We start from the raw sequence: 21534 nt of genomic DNA, 5'->3' as shown, positions 1-21534 counted from the left end.
ATTTTGATGATATTTTTGTTTCAGATAATTATTAATATCAAATCCTGAGCATGATATTTTTTTGGACATTTTTCTTTAAAAAAAAAACTGGAATATGAAATTTAAAAAATAGGTCCCATCGTTATCCCATTATAAGCATAGTTGGAAAAGTTGTAGAATAGGTGACAGTTTGCTGAAAAATTATGAGGAAAATCGATCAGTACGTGTTTTTTGTAAATCGACAATTTATACTTAAAAGTTAAAATTTCAATAGAAGCGCGATTTTTTGAAAAATTTTTTGATATTTTTTACTGAAAAGATGTCTAAAAACGAACATTTTTTGTTTCTTTGAAAATTTTATTTAAACCACTTTTCGCGAAGTTATAGGCGTTTGAAAAAAAAATCTCTTCATTTTTCAAAATTCGATATCTCGAACACGGTTGGAGTGAAAAATTTGAAAAAAATCATGAAAGCCTCTTTCAATCTATACTAAAAGATAAAAAAGTTTCAAAAAAATCCGAGGTGCAGAAGCTAAATGGTGTACGATTTGGTGTGGAACGCTCCACATATGCCCACTTTTTTTCTAATTTCTATACATGGAATTTTTTTACACCGACTTAACACGCGAAATTACACCACCTACACCGGTATCTTTAATTTGAACACCACATGGTGTTAAATTGAGTTCATTTTTAATACCGCTCTTTTTACATCGGATGTAAAAATTAAATTATTAACGGAAATTTTTTTTTAATTAATTTTTTCACTCCATATAAATAATTTTACTGTGAAGTATGAATTGATTACATAGCGCGTATGATCTAGAGTATTGAAGATCCCCCTTAACTTACATTACATTAGTTGTGAAGTGTAGATTTAAGCGGATGCGGCTCACTCAGCTAACTGGCGTTTCCGGTGGTCCCACTTAACTTATTCCCTACCGTTGCAATCACGAAATTCCCCTACTCCATTAATGCCTTCTCCTCCTATGAAAACTTTTTGCTCAGTCGTTTATCACTCGCCTCCTTCTTCTCCTTCCACCCTTTTTACTTCACACAACACCCGCGAGTTTATTACGAATCCCTCGTATTCCCCTTATGCCCATCAATTCCTCCCGTGAACCCTAAATCAATGAATCTCTCCCTCTCTACATTGAAGTTGTGATACGCTGGTGAATGAGCTATGCCATATCCGTTCTCTGAGCGTTGACCCTTTTAATAAAACTGTTTTTTATCAGCTTCTGCCCTATTTATTTTTAATTTTCACAGAGTAGTTTTTTTTAAAGCTATTGATTATTAGAGAAAACGGAGGACTAGAAATACTCTGTGGAATTGTATGAAGTGAATGAATTCAGTCGAGAGTAAACGATTCAGTAGGGAAAGGTTTTACTGGAGTGGGGGGTAACTTTGGTTCGACGACCTCGATCATTTCATTCTGCTATTGAAGTTGAAGTATAAGTTTGAATCAAGTAAATTAAACTCTCTTTTTAACAGTGGGTACATACATACACAGAAAAAAATAATTTCATTGTGAGAAAAAATTTTTACTTGACCCAAGAAATCTTTTTGTCTTAAGAATTGAAAATAAAAATTTTCTTCGGACTAGAAAAAGTTTCTTGATGCAAGAAATTTGTATTTGATCCAAGATAATTTTTACTTGACTCAAAAAATTTTTTTGTATCAAGAATTGAAAATAAAAATTTTCTTAGGACTAGAAAAAGTTTCTTGATGCAAGAAATTAGTCTTTGATCCAAGAAAATTTTTACTTGACCCAAGAAATTTTTTTGTACTAAGAATTGAAAATAAAAATTTTCTTAGGACTAGAAAAAATTTATTGATGCAAGAAATTTTTCTATGATCCAAGAAAATTTTTACTTGACCCAAGAAATTTTTTTGTACTAAGAATTGAAAATAAAAATTTTCTTAGGACTAGAAAAAATTTCTTGATGCAAGAAATTAGTTTTTGATCCAAGAAAATTTTTACTTGACTCAAAAAATTTTTTTGTATCAAGAATTGAAAATAAAAATTTTCTTAGCACTAGAAAAAATTTCTTGAAGCAAGAATTTTTTCTTTGATCCAAAAAAATTTTTACTTGACCTAAGAAAATTTATGTTTGCTTTAAGAAATTTTTTTGTATTATGAATTGAAAATTAAAACTTCTTAAGAAAAGAAAAAATTTATTGATGCAAGAAATTTGTTTCCGCTCAAAGAAAAATGACACTGAAGTTAGCCGACGCCCAATAACTTTTGGATTTTTTTTTAAACAATAAATTATTAAAAAAAAAATATTTGAAAAAATTGCACCTATAGTGAATTAAATTTTCTACATGTGCATATTTTTATTTTTTTTTTAAATTAAGTTGTTCAAACAAAAATTCAAAAATTTTTAACTGTCTGCTAACTTCAGGATCATAAAGAAAATGTTTCCTCGCCCCAAGAAAATTTTTCTTCCACCAAGAAAATTTTTTTTTTTCTGCGTAAGAAAGCTATGTGAACTTTTAAAGAGAACATAAATTCCATACATACCAACGTTACCTTTCCACGAAAGGAATCACTTTTTTTTCAATGAAATGTAGTGATGCGAAATGACCATAATGTTTACGCTCAGTCAGATCACAAAAGTTTACTGACGTCATCATAAATTTTTTCGGTCAATTTCGTTGTAAAATAATTTTCTCCTCAAAATCCATTTTGGCGGGAACTGCAGTCAAAGTCAAAAAATGACCGCTGGTCAATCCAGAAAATTTCTTTGTCTTACATCACTAATAAAATGCGGGCAATTTGAAAGCCGCCTTAATTTATGGTCGCCATATTAAACACAAATTTTGAGGTTATAAAAAAAATGAAAACAAAGATTGTATTTTTTTTTCAAATATATATTTACAAGACATATACAGAGCGTGTAGACTTATAGTTAAATACGTGAAGGGGGTGGTTTTTATGTGCATTCTGTCATGAAACTATTTTTCCACATATTCTAGATGATTTTATCAATATAATAATAATAATTATCAATGATTACTTCGGCGAGTCCGTTCTCTAACATTTTTCTACCGATTAACTGACAATGATCGAATGATTAATCATTAAATGACATATTGTATCTTTAAGCGAATACAAATCATACACATTAATGAATAAGTGATTTAATAACTATTCTAAAAATTGTTTTCACTCTATTTTATTTTTGTATCAAGCTTTACTTTATTTCTACATTTGGCTTGAATTGTTTGTTCAACTACGTGACCGCCATTTTGTTTTGATTAAATCATACAAAGTATAGTTTTAATAATTATTCACTCACTCTCATCCCGGGATTTTTATTTCATCCCTTTTACATCCATCCATTCAAATAACAGTTTAAATTAACCTCTAAATTTTTAAATTCCGTCTTCCCCTCCACATAATTACGAATAATTTATTAAATTAATCCGTTATAAATATGTCTCTAACAAAAAAAATTGTACGATTATAATAGTTTTCTTTCTCTCTCTCTCTCTCTCGCTCTCTCGCTTTTTCTCGCCCTTTCTTCCTCATTAATAATAATTGTAGAAAAAAATAATGTTACAGGAAAGAAAAATGGCGATACCACGTATACTAATAGCAAACAAAATAATAATTAAATTAAAAAAAAGTATTATAATATATATTTTTTTAATTATTTTTTATTGTTATTTTATATATTAATTAAAACAAAAAAATAATAAATACATGATTTATTTAAACATATATATGTATATATATAAATATATATATATATATATATATATATAGATAATAGTTTTCCGTAATTGATAAAACATTCAAGACTAGATAATACTGGAAAGAAAATTAAATAAAAAGTCAAAACCACCCGGCACTTTTTTCCAATTATTATATCGATTTATAATTTTAATTATTAATTATGTAGTTTTTTCATCATTTACCGACTATTATGAAACATGGTGATAAAAAAACCTGACTTTTTTCGAATTCCGACCTACCAAGAATAAAACGCGACCATTTTTTTTTTTAGCTATTAATTATTATTATTTTTATTTTTTATTGTTATCATTTTTTTTTCTTATTAACATTATAATTATTATTTTGTTCATGAATAAATAAACTGTAAAAAAAGTTTGCTTCTTTCTTTATACAAATGTAATTTACAATATGGTTAGTACAATTAATCCATTGTATCGTAAATCAATAATTTATTTACTGATTAATTAATATTTATTTTATATAATTGCATTATTGTTATTATTATTATTATTATTATTATTATTATTATTATTATTATTATTATTTTTATTATTATTATTATTAATATTATTATTACTATTATAATTATTGTTATAAATATTTCCATTATTATTATTACTGTTATTATTATTATTATTATTATTATTATTATTATTATTATTTCTAAATCGTTTAAATTTTTGTACGTGAAAAAATGATCATACTTTCGTTTATTAATTCGCTTACTGTTTTTTTTTTTTTTTTTTTATTTTTTTTTATATAATTGTAATTGTACATTAAATAATAAACGCTGGTTATAATTACACCTTTTTACATTGATTGTTTGAATGATAAAGAAAATGATAAAATTTCATTGTTTATATGAATGAAACTATTAAAAAATTTTTAACCATTAAATGCAACTCTAATACAACGTAGCTGTTTATTTATTCATGTGAATGATTTATAATTATGTAATGACAATAAACTCCACTAGTCACTTTGGTAAAACTTTAGTTTTATTATCAATTAGTTCATTCATTAAATTTAGTATTATTAGTTATTTTAATTACTCGCGTATACGCAATTGGTTATGATAATTATAATGATAATAATAATAGTTTTCATTATAGTAATTACTACAACAATAATAACAATAATATTAATATTAATAATAATAGTAATAATAATAAGAATAATAATAATAATAATAATGATAATAATAATAATAATAATAATAATAACAATAATAATAGTAATAATAACACTAATAGTAATAGTAATTATAATAATAATAATAATAATAATAATAATAATAATAATAATAATAATAATAATAATAATAATAATAATAATAATAATAATAACAGTAATAGTAATAATAACACTAATAATAATAATAATAATAATCATAAGTATAGTAATAACAATAATAATAATAATAATAATAATAATAATGATAAAAATTATGTTAAAAAAGTATTAGTCATAATTATAAAAATTATCTTAGTAATTTCTAATAATGAGTATTATCATTATTATTATTATTTCAGTTTTTGACATGATTATTTTAATTATTCTAACTGCTATTATTGGTATTGTTATCAGTATAATTCTAATTATTGTTTCCTTTATTATTATTATTATTACCATTACTTTTAGGATTATTAATATTTATATTATTGGTATTATTATTTTTATTTTTATTATTGTGGTTACCAATACTATTACTATGATCAATATAATCATTATTAGAATTATAACTATTATTATTATTATTATTATTATTATTATTATTATTATTATTATTATTATTATTATTATTATTATTATTATCATTATTATTATTTAAATTGTTATTATTGCTAGTACTACGATAAATCTGGTGTAATAGGATCCAATAGTCGTTTTTCCGGATCACGAGAATCTCTGGATACCATTAACGCACCTGGTGGCCCACCAAATGAACGACCAACTGTCGTCGGATCACATTTACACCCTTGTGCAGCATGTCGTGCATAACAGGCTTCACATACCTTTACGCATCCTTTTAAAGGCCAATAGCATAATAGGCATGGCAATACCATAGTCAATGCAGCAAGACATGTCCACCGTGCCGTTTTACGTGACCCAACACATGAACACGGTTCGTCAGCACAACTACCACCAGCTTCCGAATCACTGTTACCATTTGCGTCACCACAATGATAGAATAGTCCCTTAACACAACATAAACACGACGCATAGTCTAATGCCGTTTCTGCTGAACAAAAGCAAGAATTGTTACATAACCATCGGCTCGGTAATGGCGGAGGTTCACGGCATGATTCACACCTACACTTGCCACAATAATCACACATTATCGATAGACTAGTGTCATTAGGTCGCCCTAAAGATCCAGAACCTGTATTAGCTGGTTCCTTCGTAAATGACACCGGTTGTTTAGTTACCGGCTGATGTTGGCTTGCTGATGATTGCAGCAGGTTGCTTTGATGACGTCGTGCAGTCCGAGCTTCAACGTTTTTGTGCTCATGGATCTGCTGATGCTGTCGTTGCTGCTCATGAGACGATTGTTGATTAGTCTGTTGTTGCTCATTGAGTAATTGCTGATTCTGCGGTAGTTGCTGCTGTTGCTGGGGTTGGCGCTGCTGCGATTGCTGTGGCAGATGATGATGATGATGATGGTGATGAGGTTGGTTTTGCTGTAGTCTCCTTTCATTCTTCAAGCATTTATGATTTGACGGCTGTCGAAACGGAGTCTCGACGTATTCGTTTACGATACGTTCGATATCCGGTCGTGGAACTGTTAATGTAACTTCACCTAATGTGCGATCATTACGCAATTGTGTACTACTATCACCGGAACTTGCAGTAGTTGGTGTTGTATTCATCGACGGAAAACGTGAGTTCATACGAAAACTGCTTGAGGTTGACAAAGGCGTTAACGGCGCCGTCAGCGGGGCTATCGTCGATATTGTTTCGGGTAATCGTGGTGGTGGCAATGGACGTGTATGGTCGTGACCATGAACACGTGCTGGTAAATTACTAGTAGATGGTGATGTACCACCTCCACTTGAGGCAGATGACGGTGGCCGTGATAACGGCCCATTTTGACTTGACATCGGTGGTAACCTTAGATCTAAACGTTCAGGCCAACGCCCATTTGATTGGGCAGTGTGATTTGTTGTAAGCACTGGCGTTGTAAGTGTTGATGAATTTGCTCCACTGACACTTGATACCTGGGGTGGTTGTTCGTGAATAGTTGATGATGATGATGATACTTGTTGCCGAACGACGGAATTCGCTGAACGAACTGATGGTGATGATGATGATGACAGTGCAGCTGCACGGTCAACCCATTCTGATCTTTGGACTCCTTGTAATGATGAGGTTGATGACGAAGATGATGAAGTTGATAGTGACGAGACTGATAATGGTGATGACGTTGCCGTTGTTGAGGATGATGTAAGCCCTGTTGGAGTACGCACTGCCCAGCCTGTACGTGGTGGTGGTGCTGATAGCGTAGGTGTCGATGTCGTTCCATTTGAGATTGTGTCCTCACGGTTGTTTCCCGCCTTTGCAACACGCACTTCATCCCCACCTGTAACAAACAAGAACAAATTTTTCATTTTCGGTCTTTTGTATTCTTTTGAAAAAATAGTTCATTTTTTTGCCCAGTTTGGAACAGACAATAAACGTGAATTTTAATCGAGTTTTGTCTGTACTATTTTCAGACATGATTTCAATGATTTTTAGTTTGGTTTTGGTCGGCTCTAGATCAAAATCAAACTTTTTTTGCCTATTGTTTAGATACGTCTGTTTCTGATCATCTTTAGATGAAAAACAGCTTAAAATTTTTATAAGAATTCAAAAACTGACCAATTAGTCCAAATACGATCCAATTTTACTAGAATCAGATCAAATTTTCTGACCCGGGTTACCCTCTACTTCATCAGTAGTTTTGATAAAATTATTTTGAAAAAATGGCGGGTTTCTATGTAAATAGTGAATTTTGAAGTTTCTTCTGCGATTCAAAAGAGTTGATCCCATCTGTTGGGTGACATGATTCATAATGAATGACCAAAGTCGACTTAAGTGATAAATATCACAATAAAGTGTTTCAATATAAATTCCACGTTAAGATCAAAATTTGAAGATTTTTTATATTACGTTTCGGCGGCCCCGATATATATTCTATTATTGTGACCCCCACGATTATTTTCGGCTCAACGCTGTGCACATCTATTATTGTACATTTCAAAGAGAAACTTGCGTGAACTATTCTATTTTAAATACAATGTGTACATCGCATTGTAGTTTAAAATTTTATTAAATATTCAGTTTTCACCAAATTCATAGGTTATCTTATCGAAATTTACTTCCGAGCGCCGTTTTCTTAGCTTTTCGATAAAAACCTTAACTTTTTCAAGTGTTCTATGAAAAAAACCTTGAAGATGAAAAAAAACTATAGTTCGTTTCATTAATTTTTACATATCTCAAGAGGGTTCAAAATTTGTTACTTTTCGGGAAGTCTACCTTTTGTTCTGACTGCCGAATGGCATTTTTTTCCGGTGAAATCGAATTCAGAGAATTAACATCAGAAAAAAAAGAACTACAGAAACAATATTGCCAATAATTCTCGAAAATGAAAAGAACATTGAAAAAAGAATAAAGGAAGTAGTCTATGCATATAAAAGAATAGGAATGCGCCTCGAAAAAGGAGATCCTTTTTTAGTCTGGCTCGCTTCCTATACCTATATATATATACTATTATATAGACCCATAGTATATGTATATATGTATATATGAGAATTCATGGCAGCAAAATAAAGACTCAGGTAAAGTCAGTGTCCATGGCTTGAATGAGGACTTCTTAAGAATTTGGGCAGATGTGTGGCTAATAGAAAGAGAAGATGTGGTTATAACCGGAGAGGTGGATAGGACGGGAGATATTTCACACAAGAGGGACAGATGGTTGTGTTCATGTACCGATACCGTTTCCAGGGATCCCCTTTTTATTGTATACCGAACAGGTAAATGAGCCGGGCCCTCAAGGGTCTCCTTCCTTCTTATTCTTTTCCTTTGTTTTCTTTTTTATTCATTTTCACTTCTTTAAATTTTATTTTTTCGTTCCGTCTACTTTCTCTCTTTGCAAAAGTGATAAAGATTTTAATTATTATTTAAATTAAAAACAATCTTTTGTAATTTTTATTACTTTTGCTGTCAGATTTCGTTAGACAGTTTTTGAAATGAAGATGTCATTTTCAAAATTAAAAGCAGTAACCATTTTCTATGACAGGAAATTCGCGAAGTTTTATGCCTTTCGAAACGGGTCATAATTTTACGGCTCAGCCGGGGGCTTTAATTATCAAAAGGTGTATAAGTGTGCGCATGTATTAGCGTGTGTATACATGAGGAATAAGTACAAAATTAACTTATATCAATGAACGCAAGTAAATAAGGATTTTGAATATATAATTGAAAAGTAAGCATTCAATTGGTTAATAAAAGAAGCTTCCAATTGTTATCAACCTGAGACTTTTTTGACTTGAATGGATACTAAATATCAAATTGATCGAAAACTAGTAAAATTCAAACGTGTTCATCCATTTTTGAAATGCTTTTGGCTAATTTGGCCAACTTAGTATCCATTTTAGTCCAAAAAGTCAAATTTGAGTTAGTTTTTGACCCGGGAATACTTCCGGGAATCATTTTTATCATTACTATTGAATAGAAATAATAACTAATTGATTAACCCGTCAACACTCCCGTTATGAGAATTTTACTGACAAGTTACTATTCAACTCATAGAATGCTGCTGCAGCGCAAGAAAAACATGCGAGTGCTGAAGGGTTCATTGACTTTGATAATTCAATTATTTCTCTACTGCGTACTGAAATATATTCTAGCTGCTACCCACGCACACAACTAAACTGAGTTGCAAGTAACGTTCCCAGGTAGTGAGAAATTTTTTGAAATTTCAAGGGTCTGGTTTAAAAACGGAACAAATTTGAAGAACTTTGGGGTAACAATGTCAACGGTTTTCTTTAATTGAATACTTCTCTGTTTTCGGAAGTCGTAAAGATTTCGGCTTAAAGAATACTCGTGTGAAAATACATATTTCGAGTATAAATATATGAAGAAAATTTAACATAAAATTTACAGTCCTAGTAACACGAACCAAAAAGCGCTAGAGTGTCTTTTTACAGTGAGATTTATAAAACATAGTTTCAAATCATGCTATAGACATATCTTTTATAAGAATCATTGTAAAAAATCCCACTGGCGCTAGTTGTTCAACTTCATAAGCGACACTGCAATTTTTGTCTAAATTTGAACTCTAATTTTGAAAACAAATTATCTTTGATACATTCATTACTTTATATGATAAATCTTTCATAGTTAGTGCAGTCAGAGCATGGAATCAATTACCTGAACACTACGTCACAGCCTAATTTTCAAATTTTCCGTCAAGCTTGTTATGAGTTTATGTTGAGTGAATTTATGATAGAATGTTATAGCTAACGTCATTTAATAATTGTTAATTATATTTTGTTGAATATTATTCTATACACTTATAAAAATTTGTATTACATTGAAGGGCCGCAAGGAGTCTCGACCATGGCCTTAATAAATAAATAATACTTTGACCAAATTTTGAAACAGTCAAAATTAGTTATATCTGTATATACATTTATAGTCTAATTTCGTTACAGGACTAAGTTCAGACTGCAGTGAAAAAAATTCTCAGAACTAGGGTTCCCCTACTAAATGACAGCGTTCGAGTCTAAACCCCGTTATAAGAATACCCATATTTTCATTCTCTAAAAGAGCGATTTGTATTTCGTATACTATAGGGAACTAGTGTAAATATAAATGAGAATAATTAGCGCGAAATAACCAAATTTTAAATCGTCCGAATAAAGTCACCAAAAAGTCGAAGCTAAAGATGAATTTTATAATATGATCGGTCGCAAAATTTTCTGTGATACTTTGAAACTTTCTCGACGTAAGAAGTAAACAGATATGTATATCAATTCGTCCATAAATAACAAGAAAAATAAATACTTGTATATAAATATTAACCGGAATAATTATCAGACTCAAAATTTAAAATATTATTTTTTAAGATGATTACTTATTTTTTGTGTAATGATTCGTTCGATTTTTAATGTCTTAAAGTGTTTGAATATCTTTTTAGTCGTATTGTTTAAAATTCAGCCAACAGATCATTATACATCACACACGATATCGTGCAGTGGGCGCCTTTCGTGGGCGTCGCGATGCCTCAGGCGCCCACTTTGAGCACCTACGCTTTATTTCGAGACTGTAGACATTTTACTAACTATAGCGAATCACTCGGAGTCCCACTTCTGAAGTATCCTTGTATATTTTAATGTAAAAAATACTTGTAAAAATTAACAACTTTTTTTTACCTATTAATATACTTTTTATATCATAATAAATATATTTTTTTACTTTGTATGGAACTACAGAAAAAAACAATGAATGCAAACTATGAATTATTGAATTTAAACGGAGTTCGAACTTTTATCTCTGTCACACTCGTCGACAAACGGAACTATCCTTGTCGCACTTGCGCGTTAAATAGCAACTTTGCCCACGTTTTTCTCTTACAAAAGTGAACATTTTCAAAAAACAAAACCGTAGATCACTAGATTACAGATCAATCCATCGAGTCTCGTTCTTAATTTTGCGGTCATAGGTTTTGTTTAAAAAAAAAACTAAAATTACTAGACCCTTGATGATTATTTTTATTTTATAAATATATGATTATTTGTTCCGGTACACTATATATATATATATATATATCATTGACTACACTCGTTGTCTGCGGCTAAAACAAGCAAACCATTCAGCTTCTGACGAATGGAATGTATAGTTATCATCTTTTACTGCGCGAGTGCTTAAAGTCACATACATTCAAGTCACTATTACATTAAACGATGATAATATATATAGAAAAACAAAATAAAATATAATAGATAATGACCGACGTCAATATTTTTAATGCTTATTGTTGCAGTATCATTTTTTCTACCTCTATTTGTTTCCCATTAATTTTATTTTTCATCGTCGAACAATTAATATTAATTAAACAAACGGTAAAAATAAAATTCAAGTACCAGCAGGACGTTGTCCTTCCCCTAAAATAATCGTGTTCGTCTCCAGTACTGCAAATCACCTTCACCGGTTTAAAAACCGGCGATCCATCAGAATACTCCAATAAAAATATTTCACTATTTAATATAACGGAATTATCCACATGATAATATCACTTTTATTATCATTAGTATGATTATTATTACGATTTATTATACAATTTCACAAAATTAACACCAATTTATTCACTATTTATCAAGTAACAGTCAACCATAAGTATTATATTTGTAAAAAAAAAAACTACGGATCATAGCTCAAAACAATATTTTGTCTTAATTTATTAATTTTCTTGAAGTAACTGTTGATTTATAAACTTTTTCTTGTTTTAACCACAGAAATTAACTAATGAATAGTAAAAGTGACATTTTATAGATAATTAAGAATTTTGAAAATTTGAATTTCCCGGGCAATGTTAAACAATGCGCGCGCATCAATAGCCGGCTTACGACTGAATTGGCTTGCGGATACGACTAAACTCGTTGATTGTTCGTTGGAAAGCTGATGGGTGGGGGTTATTTTTTGGTAGGGATGACATGCCTACGCAAAACCTGTAGTAGACAAAGATAACATATGACTGTGAAAGAACAAGAGTCCAGTGTGAGAGGAAATTAAGAGAGGGAATGATTAAATGGTGGGAGTGAGTAACAGAGACGACATCTTGCGGTGTTAGAGAGACGGTTGACTTTATGCCTCAAGCTTTTTATGAATGGATCGACGCTATCATTGAAGTTTCGATTGAATGGAAAACATCACGCGCTTAATATGACGCTATTACTTTTTCTTGTTAAAGAAAAATCATCATATTCATTATTTTTTTTCCCTAATTTATTAGAGGATTAAAAAAATTCAAATTTCGTAGCAATCTAGAGGAAACGTTACTTTTAAAACTATACTTTACTACTATTTTTATATACTGATTCTTATATATAATATAAACTATATACACATATGACGTGAATATTATTAATACCGTTTGATTCTTTACTTCACTTCTTGATACCGGATGCTGCTCGCGAAGGCATCACGAGTTTTTTACCCTCATGCTCTCTTTGTTTTTAAGATTATATCTAGTGACAATGAACTTTAAGATAATAAGGGATGTAAACTAACTTCCGTTTTTTAAATATATGACAGTAATTTCAAATTTCGTATCTTTTTTTATTTATTTATTAATTTTTATGCCAGGCACAGGCCAAATGGCAATTTTGTACCCTAATATAGTTTTTTACAAGAGTAATTTTATTATCTAGTCACAATTTGTGAAGGAATATTAATAGACGATTTAATTCTTACTGTATAATCTAATTTCTAAGCTGATTTATGATTTGCTATTTTACAAAAATTGTTGTTTACTTTAATTTAGACTCTAACTTAATAGGTAGTCAAAAATTATATTTTTAAAAACCTAAAGACTACTCGATTTTAATATCTCTGCAGATCTTTCTAGAGACGAATTATTGAGACGACAAATTAATGCTCGTAAAACACTGTAGCAAAGTTTGGAATTTTAAACAATATATTATTATTTTTTATCAAATAAAAAATAACCTAATAGCGATTTTGATCACAAGTTGACGGAAATCTAAAATCGACAAGATGGCTGCAAAAATTTGATGGTTCAAAATAGTTTCCGGTAACTTGTAGTCAATTTGGAGGTTAAGTTTTGCTCATTCAAAATTTTTTTCGCGAATTTCTGTCAGATTGAAAGGAACTTTCGGTCCCCTGATTAAACAACTGAATTCGACCGAATTAAAAATTTTAATTCTGTTATATTCTGTCGAATTCTGCAAAAACAGAATTCAACTGAATTGAAAATTTGAATTTGAATTAAACAGAATAAAACCGATTTAAAAATTTAAAATTCGTTTTAATTCAGTTTAATTCGGATCCAGAACCAGAAATTGGAGAATTAATTTCGAATTAATCAGAATTAAACCGAATAGAATTATTTAAATTCGTTTTAATTCGAACAAATTCTGGTTTTCCTGCCGAATTAGACAGAATTCATTTTTAAGTTAGGTACCGAATTAACAGAATTTATCTGAATTCAATAGAATTAAAAATTTAATTCTGTTTAATTCGATCGAATTCAGTTGTTTAATCAGGGTCTTTTTCCTATTACAGCTGTAGATTTACGGCACCTTGTAGTTAATCTGTACTATTAATCAAAATTTGAAACAGTAGAAGACGTAAATTAAAAAATCATTGAAAGAACATTTGAATTGTTGTTAACAGTATTCTGTGATCAAGACACAAAAAAATAAGAATTTACTGTCGTTTATACTGAAGAATTTTACGGATTACTTTAATCTCGCGGTCACGTGATCCAAAACTTGTGCTAAAAAATTCTTTATTTAGGAAACAAAATTTCATTAAATACAAACTTTTAAGGAGGTGAGATAAAACAAAACGTTTTCGACCACTATAATATACGTAATAAATTATTTAAATTAACATAATCGATTGCTGATAACCCGTCACGATAACATACTCTCCATATGCTTCATTCTAATATATATTTATAAACTGATGATAGCAGCATTTTTTTCAGCTTATGCATCAATTGATTTTCAATAATTAAGTATAAAGTATATGTTAATAAAATAATACATTAAACATCCATTTAAACAGAAATTTTTTAATTCCTACTCTTGAAGATTCAAATTCATCACTGAGACTCAAACGCTCTCATCCGGTAAAGTGAGAAAGGAAGAATGAGAATTTAAAAAAAGAGGATGGTAAAAAAACTATATGTAGTATATATGTATGTATATATGTGTATATATATATATGGGGTCGCAGGCGCGTCAGAGTCTAAGTCTTTTACTCCGTTAAAAAGGCGGAATACGAAAAGAGCCGATGTTTTTAGGTCTGTTACATGTAGCAAGGCCCCCAGGAAGGTCGACTGCCTTCTTTTTCATCGTCTACTTTTTCTCCATCTTTAACTTGCATTGTAGTATTCTGCGTTAGTATAATAATATAAGCTGTACTTTACATAATTTTTCCTATTTTTGATTAAAAATTCATCCAACTTGTGGAGTTTAAGTACAGAAATTACTGATCAATTATTAAATGTTCGAAATTAGTCACTAAATTATCTCTGTACTTATAAAGTTCCGTTTGTATGCACGCAGAAAAAATTAGAATACGGAATAAATGGATGGTAAAGAAAATGCGGAAAACTTCAGGAAATCTACTAGTGGGCTATTGAAAAAATTATGGGGCAAAAGGATGTCAACAATCCATATGTGTCAAAATAGGGATCGAAATTTGTTCAATCACCCGAAATTTCATTTTACATGAAATATTGTATCCGGTTATGGCTCAGGCCACTTTAGCTTCAGTCAAAAAAGTCAAATTTGAGTTAATTTTTGACCCGGATCTCATCGGGGTTCTTGGGTATCAAAATTTGAACCAAAGAATGAAAATTTAATGACTTTTTGAGTTTTTTAGAAGACATTTACAGAAACAAACCAATGAAAATTTGAAAAAAACCAATTTGTTAATAAATCAATTTTTGATTTAAATTTTCGAGCTCGGAAACATCAGAAGGTTCAGGGCTGGGCAGAGTCAACTGTTTTCAAAATTTTTTAAATTGCGAACTTGAATATTGAGAAGAATGACGAGCCTCATAAAATCATTTCCTATTAGATAAATAATTCCTTCCGAAAATCCTGAAACAACGATCCGTATTTTCTCTTCTTAGTCGTTTTACATCATCAATTATTCTGGTTCTTAACTTGTTTCTATATTTATTTCACTCATAGTTCCTATCTTTGTCACGCAAAATTCATTCATGAATATCTCTATCTCATTTACTCACGTTTCCTCTATTGTCTCGCTTCCTCATATACTCACGTTCATTCATACCCTCTCTTTCTTACTTTAGTCACACTACATATAAATACTCACACGTGAACTTAAACACACAGACATAAAAACTTGCTATAAACATACTATACGCAGACATATTTACTTTACACGACTTGAAGGTAGATGCATAAATTAATTTTATCGTGAGTAATATATACTCTTTTAAATTTTTTTTTCAATTTTTATGAATTACTGCTCAAAGTATTCAAATAAAAAAATAATTATTGCCAGGAAACAGACATTATCGAACTCAAGTGTTTGATTTCGAAGACTGTTCTGTATTTTTCGTAAAATTATGATCCCAGTACGCGTATTTGCTTATAGAAGAACAAATTTTACAGAAAAGAACGTAATTCAAAACAGTATTGTTCAAATTTAGTGCAACAGATTTTGAATTTTTCTCTACTTCGATCAAAAATATCAGTCGGATGTTACGGTATCCATTTATGCTGAACTGGCAACAATGTATTCACATAACACGTTTAGGATAGTTCACTTCTGAACATAATTTTCAAACGAACTTGACGTAATTGCACTGATAGTATTGTAGGCGCCTTGTTAAGTTAAGGAAATACGAATTTTTCGTTCAAATGAACGTAAATACATCAAAATTTATCAGGTAAAGGCATGATTGAACCTATGTTTAGGAACCAGTTTTTAGATTCTTTGTTAAAATTCGTACGTTGCCCGGTCAAGAAAATACCGTAAATTTGACTTTTGTTAAAATTAAGACTGAGCAAAAGTCAAGTGAAATTTGACTTTTTTTACTTCAATGGCTACTAAGTAAGTCAAGTTAACCAGCGCGTCAAAACCAAACGTGTTTTTCATTCATTTTTGACTTCCTTTTCGCTAACGAGTATATTTTTAGAATGTAGCTTGAAATTCTTTCCTATGGGAGATAGCTCCACACAATACTAACATTTTTTGTTCATTACGATGTCCTCTAGTCGGAAAAAGTATAAAAAGTCCTGAGAAAAAATTACTATTTGACTTATAGCGCCGGAGATGATACGGAAAAAAATCAAATTTGTTATTTTTTTGACCCGGATAATGTTTTTTTTAACTGATTCAATTGATATAGGTTCTCAAAATTTGTACTTTTCAATAACAATAAACAGCGGATAGAAATATCAGAACTTGGCAACACTGCAAGTTTTGGGCGCCAATATTTGAATATATAAAAATTATTTTAGCAGTATTTGGGTATAGATAAGAGAGTGAATTCTAACATATAGTAAAACAATAATTTCAATCTAAGAGATAAATTGATGACCGGAAACGTAATATGAGCATTTGAAGTGTGCATTTTTGTACCTATTATATTATAACATTATATTCAGATCTCTGTTTTTGTTAACCGTTTCTGGGAACGAGAACGATTGCTTGACATAATGGACAGTCCTACGGGCTTATCAAATGCATCACTTGGCAAAATAGTAACTTCACTGCGCTAAATCTATTATTATATATATGTTTAATATAATATTGCAATATTAAAAATTATGTTTAGTTTTATTCGGAGGCACATCTTCTGCCCGCAAATATGTTTTTTTTTTTTTTTTGTATTTTTATGTAAAAGTAACCCTGTAATTGGCTATGGCTGTTGGTTTTATTGCTGAATAAATAAATAAATAAATTATACAATCGGCGACGAAAGAAGTCAATATTTTTTATGTATTATTATGTACCTGAAGATCGGAACGTTTTTCGCGCAACGAAAATTAAAAAAATTTATGTAATTTGACTGCTTAAAGGTGACAAGGGGTAATTTGGTCTGGCTGCAATTTCCGGCTGACATTTTTGCACCCATGCGAAACATTTCGGAAATCTAGATCCAGTAGATTTTTGATTTTCCATTTCGTTTTTTTATTTCCGTTTCGCGAAAAACGTTCGGATCTTCAGGTACACGTATTATTTATTTTTTTATTTACAATAATTTTTTAAATTTCAAGTTCAGTTTAATTAATTATTATGCATATAATTTCAAGGACAGGAAGACACTTTTAATAGCGTATTAAATTTTTTATGAATTTATATATAGTGAAATTTAATCACATACTTATTTATTTATATTTTGAATATTTTATTTTTTGTTTTCAGAAAAAAGAAGTGGAACAAATATATATTAATAGTATGAATGTATTATTTATGTATATAGTAGCCGAGTGACGCAATAGCGTGTCGTTTTGTAACCTTGGATAACACGTGCATTCTCCGACTATATCAACAACCGGATATCCGTTCGATAGTCCAGATACGGAAAACAACATTTAAGCAGATAGAAAAGAAACATTGAGTTATCTCATCGCGACACTTTTAAAAGCTCACTAATTTCGGTATTAAATCTCCTGTCTATGCTTACTTTCAAAAAATACTCCATATAAAATATTGCGACTCGCAAAGTTCGGTCTTATTTAAAAGTCGAAACCCGGTAAAACCTTCGTCTAACCATCAGAACCCGCTCTGAATTTCAAAATAACTTCGCTGGCCTCATTTGCTTCCCCACATCTTTGATCTTTTAATGTAACTTCATTCCAACTTCACCAGCCTCAAATAGTTTTATAAAAATATCCCAATCGAAAAATTTAGCCTCAGATATTTTAAACATATATTCAATTTATATTACCAAGGAAAAAGCAGAGGATTAAAATAGTCCGTATCTTGTTTGAAGTTCGGCGGTTAAAATCTACGAATTGGCTGGAATCGGAAGAAGATTTTTAGTTAAAAATTCCATCTCGTGGAGGTTGCCACAGAAGCGACCGACTGTACCGACTTGGATTTATTGGTTATGTAAATTTCCACGGTGTGTTGCATAGGCAAATGTCGTTCATTGTTATAATGAACCTGCCATGTACGCAATGATCAGGTCGAAAGAAGCAAAGTCGGAAGTTTCTGGTCGTAACCGAGTGTAAGCGAATTCCAAAAATTGCAACCCGTGATTAAGAATGATCTTTGATAAGTTGTGTGAGCAAATGAAACTAGTACCTAAGTACTAACTAATGTCCAAAAAGACCTGGTCGCATAAAACATAGCTTTACAAAATTCACACGCGATTAATTTACTATTCATATCCTGCCATATTTAGCCAAGGCTGAACGAATGTATCAAAGTCATACAAGTGGAAAGAAGTTCGCCGAACCTGATTCCAACCTCAAAAATCGACAATGTAAAGGTTAGCTCAGTTCAAAATGATTATATTTAACCTTAATTGAGTCTCTGTGCTGAAAAGACATAAGTGAAGCATCAAGACTAAGCAGAGATGATTTCGAGTGAATAGAAGTACATTTAGACAAAACAAAGCTTCGTCAACTTCACATCTGAAGTTTAACATCATGGTTTGAATGATATATGACTGGATTTTTAAATAACACATAAAAATTTACACAGTATCTGCATAGCATTTGAAATAGCCGATGTTTTGAAAGATCACATAAGCTTCCGTGATGAAAATTTAGGCAGCATCGAACTTGTTACTGTACCACACAACTCACAAGTATAAATAAGAGTCGCTACGTTGTAAGCTTAAAGAAGAAGATGACGATGAAGATGAAGTATAAGAAAAAAAAGATGAGGAATCCGGCCAAGTTACCTCTACTTTTCTCATCTTACTACTCGACGATGTATTTGCTTCCAGGAGTTAACAAGGGAACCTTGCCAAGAAATGAGAAGTTTAAGTCTATACAGTACATTGCGAAAACGTCGGTCTTCTTTGCTTATGCTGTGTTGTTCGCCGTTTAACTGTGCACTTGTGGAGTTTGTGGACGATGACGATAAAATTCACTCTATACTCTCATCTATACTCCATAATATACAAATATAGTATAATACAGTTACTGTATAAATTTATAAATTTATATACTTTTCTCAACGAACGTATACCAATTGCTTAAATTTTTTCATCTATATATTTATATATATATATATATATATATATATATATATATATATATATATATTATTCGCGGCAAAACGCCACGTAAACATCCAATCGTGAAAGCAAACGAATAATATTTATAGAAACCGCAAAACTATACCAAAAAATATATAATAATAATAATATACTTTTTGAACTATTTTAAGATTTTAAATTTATATTTCGAGAATTTTATTCATAAATTTAAGTTTAATATAAATGATACTAAATTTATTGCTATATATATTTAGAAAATTGTAATATTTTTTTAAACCAATAATTGAAGAAAAAAATTTCAACAGAAATGTAGAAACAACCAAACTTGTGTTGTTAAATATATATGTATCTACTTGCGTGTGTGTGTGTGTGTGTAGAAAAAAAGAGAATGAAAAAGTTTTATGGGAGAGGATTGACATCTGGTTGAAGATATTCACTCCGTGGGGTCACCAAACGACACATCTAATCCTCTTTCTTACTTTTTCATTCTATTTCTTTTTTAGGTAGTCTACAATTCACTATAGTATAGAGTATACTGTAGCCTATAGGCTGAAAAAATGTGATAATACTTCCCATTTTAAGGCCAGGCCATAAACAAATTCTCTAAATTTCGATTTCTATTAATTCATTAATTGATTATCATTACAGAGATTTTTTTTTAGTTTCCGAAAAAATGCATATAATGAGGTAAATATTTCCATCTTTATATAGGAAATATTCTCATTATTTTATGTTAGTTTTTACTGTCGGGAATAGTAGTCATGTTATCCGAGACGATAATCATTACTATCGAAGATGGAAAAATTTACTAATTTTTCAGATATAGTAAATATTACTGTTTAGATGGTAACTATTACTATTAGCAATAGTAAATATTACTGTCTAAATGGTAACTATTAATATCGGCAATAATAAATATTACTATACAAGAGAAGAATTGTTAACATATAAGCATGATAGTGATTACCGCATAAAGTATGATATTCTTTAATGCAAGCTAGTAATAGTTATCGTTTTTTTTTTCAGATATAATAAATATTACGATCTAGATGATAATTATTACTGTCTAGATAGTAACTATTAATATCGGCTATAGTAAATATTACTGTCTAGATGGTAATTATTACTATCAGCAATAATAAATATTACTATACAAGAAAAGAATTGTTAATATATAAGCATGATAGTGATTACCGCATACAGTATGATATTCTTTATTGCAAGATAGTAATAGTTATCATTTCTTTCAAATGTAATAAATATTACGATCTATATGGTAACTATTAATATCAGCAATAGTAAATATCACTGTCTAGATGGTAATTATTACTATCAGCAATAATAAATATTACTATACAAGAAAAGAATTGTTAATATATAAGCATGATAGTGATTACCGCATACAGTATGATATTTTTTATTGCAAGATAGTAATAGTTATCGTTTTTTACAGATATAATAAATATTACGATCTAGATGATAACTATTACTGTTTAGGTGTTAACTATTAATATCAGCAATAGTAACGATTACTATCTAGATGGTAATTATTACTATCAGCAATAATAAATATTACTATACAAGAAAAGAATAGTTAACATATAAGCATGATAGTGATTACCGCATACAGTACGATATTCTTTATTGCAAGCTAGTAATAGTTATCGTTTTTTTTCAGGGATAATAAATATTATTATCTAGATGGTAACGAGTACTGTCTACAAGGTAACTATTACTATCGGCAACAGTAAATATTACTATTCAAAAAAATAATGATTATCATAAAAGCATGATAATGATTACCTACAGTATGATAATACCATTGCATGATGGTAATAGTTATCATTTTTTTTCAGCCCGTAGAA

General features: G+C 30.0%; 1 protein-coding gene and 1 long non-coding RNA gene across 2 annotated transcripts in view; both read right to left on the bottom strand.

The window, feature by feature from the left end:
• Positions 1 to 44: 44 nt before the first annotated feature.
• On the bottom strand, positions 45 to 2771 carry LOC130672230 (uncharacterized). Its single transcript, XR_008990661.1, has 3 exons — positions 2506 to 2771; positions 831 to 1416; positions 45 to 172 (listed from the first exon to the last, which is right to left on the bottom strand). It is a non-coding gene; the product is annotated as an uncharacterized LOC130672230 (long non-coding RNA).
• A 2497-nt stretch (positions 2772 to 5268) lies between these two features.
• The window catches only part of LOC130667990 (protein sprouty-like), a 32480-nt gene continuing 16214 nt past the window's right edge, over positions 5269 to 21534 (bottom strand). The window contains 2 exon segments of the mRNA XM_057469961.1: positions 5269 to 7118; positions 7121 to 7303. Coding sequence (XP_057325944.1) covers positions 5574 to 7118; positions 7121 to 7303 — 1728 coding nt within the window. The 3' untranslated portion in view covers positions 5269 to 5573.

This window comes from Microplitis mediator, chromosome 1, assembly GCF_029852145.1.
Source record: "Microplitis mediator isolate UGA2020A chromosome 1, iyMicMedi2.1, whole genome shotgun sequence".
NCBI classification, from domain to species: Eukaryota; Metazoa; Arthropoda; class Insecta; order Hymenoptera; family Braconidae; genus Microplitis; species Microplitis mediator.
This window is presented reverse-complemented; position numbering and strand designations above follow the sequence as displayed.